Here is a 5,000-nt window from a genome sequence, read left to right as displayed (position 1 = left end):
AGCTGCGCAAACCCATCCGCCTTGAGCGCCACCAGCAGGATGAACACTGTCAGCGCAAGCAGATGCAGGAACATCTCGAAGGTGGCTAAGCCGAGCCACTGGACCAGCTCCCGCAGAGAGAACAGCATCCTGACCCGGCACGGCACCAGCAAGACAGGGACCGAGAGGCCGCTCTGCACACGAACCGGCGTTAGCTTTCAGCCATGGGCACAATACTGGAGGTAAATGCGGAGCGTTTCAACTTGTAGCGACTCGCACCTGGAGCAGGGAGGGAGAGAGAGAGAGAGAGAATGAATTGAGGAAGGCCTTCGTCTGCTGCATCCGTAACAAGCGACCTACATGTATATGTATTTATTTGTAAATGTTGAACTGCCTGTTTAAATACAGACGGGGGTAGTTTAATTAGGGACTGTGTGAGAGGGACACTGGCACGTGGAAATATACATTGCAGAGTATATTATTGAAGGGCCAAAATACAATATCAGGTATAATAATGTTTCCAATCTCTCCGTCCAATAATATCAATACAGTGACTCCGCAGGCTTGGGAAAGGAAGCGCTTTTAATTGCGCCAAGATATTACATTACAAAACTGGAGCGACACAGCCAGCGGTGCCGGGCACCCAGACCAAACTCGATTTCAACAGAAATATTAACAAACAGGTGACAATGCCTCGCAGCATCCTCTCAAAGCGCATCGCCGATCGGACTGCCGCAATGTTACAAACACAACTGGGGCTGTTGGATAGGCCCGTTTACTCGGCATGCATATCTATATTTATAACAAACGCGGTTTGCAACGCTCGCTTATTATCGTTATTAATGAAAGAAAGCAATCATTTACCCAAACCTCCTTCCTGCGCCTTCCCCCCTCGAGTCGCTCCGTGCTTCCTAATACAATCACGCGAGAAGGAAGAGGAGGGCGTTGTGTTGTTCTGGAGATCAGAGGCGTGCTTCTCTGCCTGAGGGATGCAGTCCTTCACGTTATGAAACAGACGCCATTTCGGCTCCTAGCGGTCCCAGTGCCGGTTCAGAGTAATGGATCTGTTGATCCAAGATGGCGGTCGCAGGGGTTTAGTTTCCCAGGCGCGTCTGTGCGGTCGCGCTTGGCACTCCCATGCGAGCGGACTGGAGCATTGCGCGGAGAGAGGCGCCATGCTAGTCTGATCTGCAGCGAGCAGCGGAAAGGCAGGTAGGAGCACAGTTGTCATTTCCTCTTATTGGGCTTGTGCGTGAGTGCAGTCGCTTGATTGCGCTTCGCCGGGTTTTGGTATATTTTGGGCTTGTTTTGAGTCTTGGTCGCTTATTGTGTTGAAAGTTGATCACAAGGCGTGCAGCCAGTTATTAAAATAGGATTCATGTTTGCAAAAGTAAACGCATTGTAAAAGTTTCATGCAAGTAAAATGCTGGATTCTGATTCTCATTATTGTGATTTGGGACAAGGTTGATTGACGTTAATACAGCAGCCCTCGATCATCGCCTCGTTTATCTCGTTTTCTAGCGCTAACGGTACGTTTGTAGACATGACGAGTAAGTGGGCTAAATACGGGAAGCGCTACAGTAAAAGCTGGGAGGCGGAGGCGTGTTTGAAGGACTGGATAGCGCCGGTAGCGGGACTCGACACCAAGGCGCTGTGTAAATTCTGCAGGTGTCAGATACGAGCGCACCACGCCGATCTAGTGCAGCACACCAAAACAGAGAAGCACAAGAGAAACTACACGAAGCCATCGCCACCTTCGCCATCGCCGAGACTGACAGGCATCCCGGGTAGGGTAGGGGTGGAGGGGGGGGGGGCTCTCGAGTCCCAATTCAAAATCAATAGCCGGGATTATCTGACCCGTAACGCGGCTTAGCCTTTTCGTGTTAGCGTTGTTTCTAGAGATAGTCTGCCCGAGGCATTGTGCAAGACTGCAGTACAACATCATCATTTGCACTAATGTCATTTGAGAATGATTGTGCTAAATTGACAGGTTTGTAGTCCGAGGTGAGGTGCTGCGTAATGAACGCGTTACAGAGATATGATTGTCCGGTGCCCGTTAGTTGCAGGTCTGCTGTGTGCTTGTTTGTGTCGCATTGTCCAGCAAATGTTTATTTCTAGCTGAATAGCGTGATATTGAATGAAGGCGAAGCACAGGGTTGTGCGCGTCTTTGCTGCGCAATGATATGGTATCAGGAGAGCTCTGTTAAAGATTGATAAGCAGACACTGTGCAGACACTGCAGATTTAACGAACAAGGAGTCTGTGTTAAAGAGAGAGACTGTTTATTGTTTTATTTAGATACAAAACTCCAGCAAACCTATTTAAATAACTTTCTTCAAATACCCTGTATAAAGAATAAAGCCAGACTGTGCCACCTTGTGTATAAAGAAAGTAAGGAATTCTCTCGAATTGTATTCCGATTACAGCACACAGGTTCGAAGCATCTATAGAGGGGAGTAACAGCCAGCCCTCAACCCAAACCAAGAAGGACAGCGGTAAGTATAATCAACTGGGTTTTTTATGTAGACAGAATAGGTAAAAACAGTGATCCACATGTCTCTCTGTGTTCCCTGTCTCTCTATCACGGTGTTCCCTGTCTCTCTCTCACAGTGTTCCCTCTCTCTCTCTCACGGCGTTCTCTGTCTCTCTCTCGCAGTGTTTCCTGTCTCAGTGCCCCTGGTATCTCCAGCCATGCAGTCGGCTGACTCTGTCCTGCACAGCGGGTATTTCCACCCCACCCTGCGCGCCTGGCAGACCTGCAGCACCAGCTTCAGCGCCAGCAGCCTCATCTACCCCATCTTCGTCACGTAAGCCAGGGCTTCGGTTTCTGCCAGTGTGTGTGTGTGAGCAGGAATGGGAGTCAGACCAGTCACTCAGCAGTGTGAGCAGATCCTGTGAGACTTCATTCAAACGAAGGAGCATTTTCAACTGCGCTTAATAAAGGAGTAGTGGACAGTGCAGGCCATTGCATTAGCATTGCAGAGAGAGCTGTCTCATTGCTCACAGTGCATTAGCTTTGCAGTGAGAGCCGTCTCGTTAACGAGCAGGGGGGGTAATGTCGCTCTGTTTAACTCTTTCAGGGACAGTCCGGACGCAGTGGAGCCGATTGCCAGCCTTCCTGGACAGGCCAGGTAGGAGCCTCGGCTGCTTCAGTATTTATTCAAGCAGGTCAGAGAGAGAACGTCAGAAAAGCTTACAAACGAGAGGAGGCTGTTGGGACTCTGGTGGGGACAGGGAGGGGTGTGGAGCTGGGAAGGGGTGATAAGGAGCGGAGACGTTGCAGTGCAGGCGGGGAGAGCCCCACACACACAGGGAGGAGCTCTCAGGGAGCCCCACACACACAGGGAGGAGCTCTCAGGGAGCCCCACACACACAGGGAGGAGCTCTCAGGGAGCCCCACACACACAGGGAGGAGCTCTCAGGGAGCCCCACACACACAGGGAGGAGCTCTTAGGGAGCCCCAGCCCTGCAGATCACAAGTGAAATCACTCCGCTTCGGTCTTGCAGAAGCTTTTGTTTCCCTTCGTTCACAAGCCTGTGCTGGAATTCGCGGAGCACTTCTGCAATGCTTATTTGTGATCTCGGAGGTCCTCAGATTTGAAAGGCGTTTAGAATCCCTCTTTCCTGCTTTCATGACGTATTGAAGCTGATCCTCGGGGCGCCTTGTTTTCAGGAAGGAATACAGTGTGTTCATTGCTCATTGTTTGCTTTAGTTTCACATGCCAGTTTGAATATCCAGCTTCCTTGTCTGGTTGAACTGGCAGTGACATGTTTGCATGATTGCTAACAGGTTGGCTCGCTCTTGACAGGGCTGCCTGGCAGCACTCCTGCTTGGCGGTAGTGGCAGGGGGCGTGGTTTCGTTGTGTCACATGGTAACTCCCTCCCTGTCCCACATTGCAGGTATGGAGTCAACAACCTGGAAGGGATGCTGCGCCCTCTGGTGGACGACGGGCTGAAGTGCGTCCTGATCTTTGGAGTCCCAGCCAGTGTTCCCAAGGTAGGAGAATGAGGGCTGTACCTGCCCAGGGCTCGCACTTTGTGCAGTAAAGCATTATAATTATAATCTTTACACTTAAACATAATGTAGTCTGTGTGGATAATCCTGCCTTTGAGTGTTCTCAAATCCACTCCTCTGCTGCCCCCTGCAGGATGAGCAAGGCTCTGCGGCCGACTCAGACGACACCCCAGCTGTGCAGGCCCTTCGGAAGCTGCGCTCTGCGTTCCCTGAGCTGCTGCTGGCCTGCGACGTGTGCTTGTGTCCCTACACCTCGCATGGGCACTGCGGTACGCACAGCGCTGGCACATAGAGAGCGTCAGCACAGTTTCATGCTGTCTGTCTGTCTGTCTGCACAGTCTGAGTCTCACACGCTGTCTGTCTGTCTGTCTCCACTCAGGGATCCTGCGGGAGGACGGCTCTCTGGACAGCGCAGCGAGTTGCCAGCGACTGGCAGAGGTGGCCCTGGCGTACGCACAGGCAGGTGAGTCAGAGAGAGACTGAACTGAATCTATTACCAGGGTCCCGGTCCAGAGACCAGGGTCCCAGTCCTGACTCCCAGGCTGGACCTGCCTGCTTCAGCCACTCTGTGTTAGTGAGCGACAGACTCTCATTCCCACATCTAGCAGGGATGGAAGTAAGACTCCTGGTTTGCAAGCTTGATCAGCCCCAGTGTGTCTAGGTAGTAGTTGATGGTAAAACCAGGAGTGGATTACACTGCTATGCAGTGGGAACCTCATTCCTCCCCTCTGTGGTCGAGGCTGTTCTGATGTTAACGCTGCCTCTGTGTTTTCAGGCTGTCACATCGTGGCTCCTTCAGATATGATGGATGGGAGAATCGGAGCGATAAAGCAGGCGCTGCTCTCCAACGAGCTGGGGAACAAGGTGAGGAGCAGGGCAGGGAGGAGAGAGGAACCAGTCTGCACTGTGCAGTGCAGTCTCTGTGTCCCGCGGTGAGGGGGAGGGAGCAGGGCAGGGAGGAGAGAGGAACCAGTCTGCACTGTGCAGTGCAGTCTCTGTGACCCGC

The 5,000-nt window shown here is 52.0% G+C and overlaps 2 protein-coding genes across 2 annotated transcripts in view; one reads left to right on the top strand and one right to left on the bottom strand.

Annotated features, from left to right (window-relative positions):
* The window catches only part of tmem203 (transmembrane protein 203), a 1,994-nt gene extending 1,033 nt beyond the window's left edge, over positions 1 to 961 (bottom strand). The window contains exons 1-2 of the mRNA XM_041243778.1: positions 844 to 961; positions 1 to 258 (exon numbers count right to left, since the gene is read on the bottom strand). The exon at positions 1 to 258 is cut by the window's left edge and continues 303 nt beyond it. Coding sequence (XP_041099712.1) covers positions 1 to 128 — 128 coding nt within the window. The 5' untranslated portion in view covers positions 129 to 258; positions 844 to 961. The remainder of the gene's footprint in view (positions 259 to 843) is intronic.
* Positions 962 to 1,514: 553 nt separating this feature from the next.
* LOC121310837 (delta-aminolevulinic acid dehydratase-like) lies at positions 1,515 to 4,858 on the top strand (the record flags this gene model as incomplete). The annotated part of the gene is made up of 8 exons (XM_041243762.1): positions 1,515 to 1,766; positions 2,405 to 2,473; positions 2,635 to 2,785; positions 3,059 to 3,109; positions 3,880 to 3,976; positions 4,128 to 4,263; positions 4,374 to 4,457; positions 4,770 to 4,858. Coding segments are annotated over exons 1-8 (921 nt in total), but the record flags the coding sequence as incomplete, so codon positions are not given.
* Positions 4,859 to 5,000: the final 142 nt, after the last annotated feature.

The sequence above is a fragment of the Polyodon spathula genome, unplaced genomic scaffold (genome assembly GCF_017654505.1).
Source record: "Polyodon spathula isolate WHYD16114869_AA unplaced genomic scaffold, ASM1765450v1 scaffolds_2632, whole genome shotgun sequence".
Taxonomy (NCBI): domain Eukaryota; kingdom Metazoa; phylum Chordata; class Actinopteri; order Acipenseriformes; family Polyodontidae; genus Polyodon; species Polyodon spathula.
This window is presented reverse-complemented; position numbering and strand designations above follow the sequence as displayed.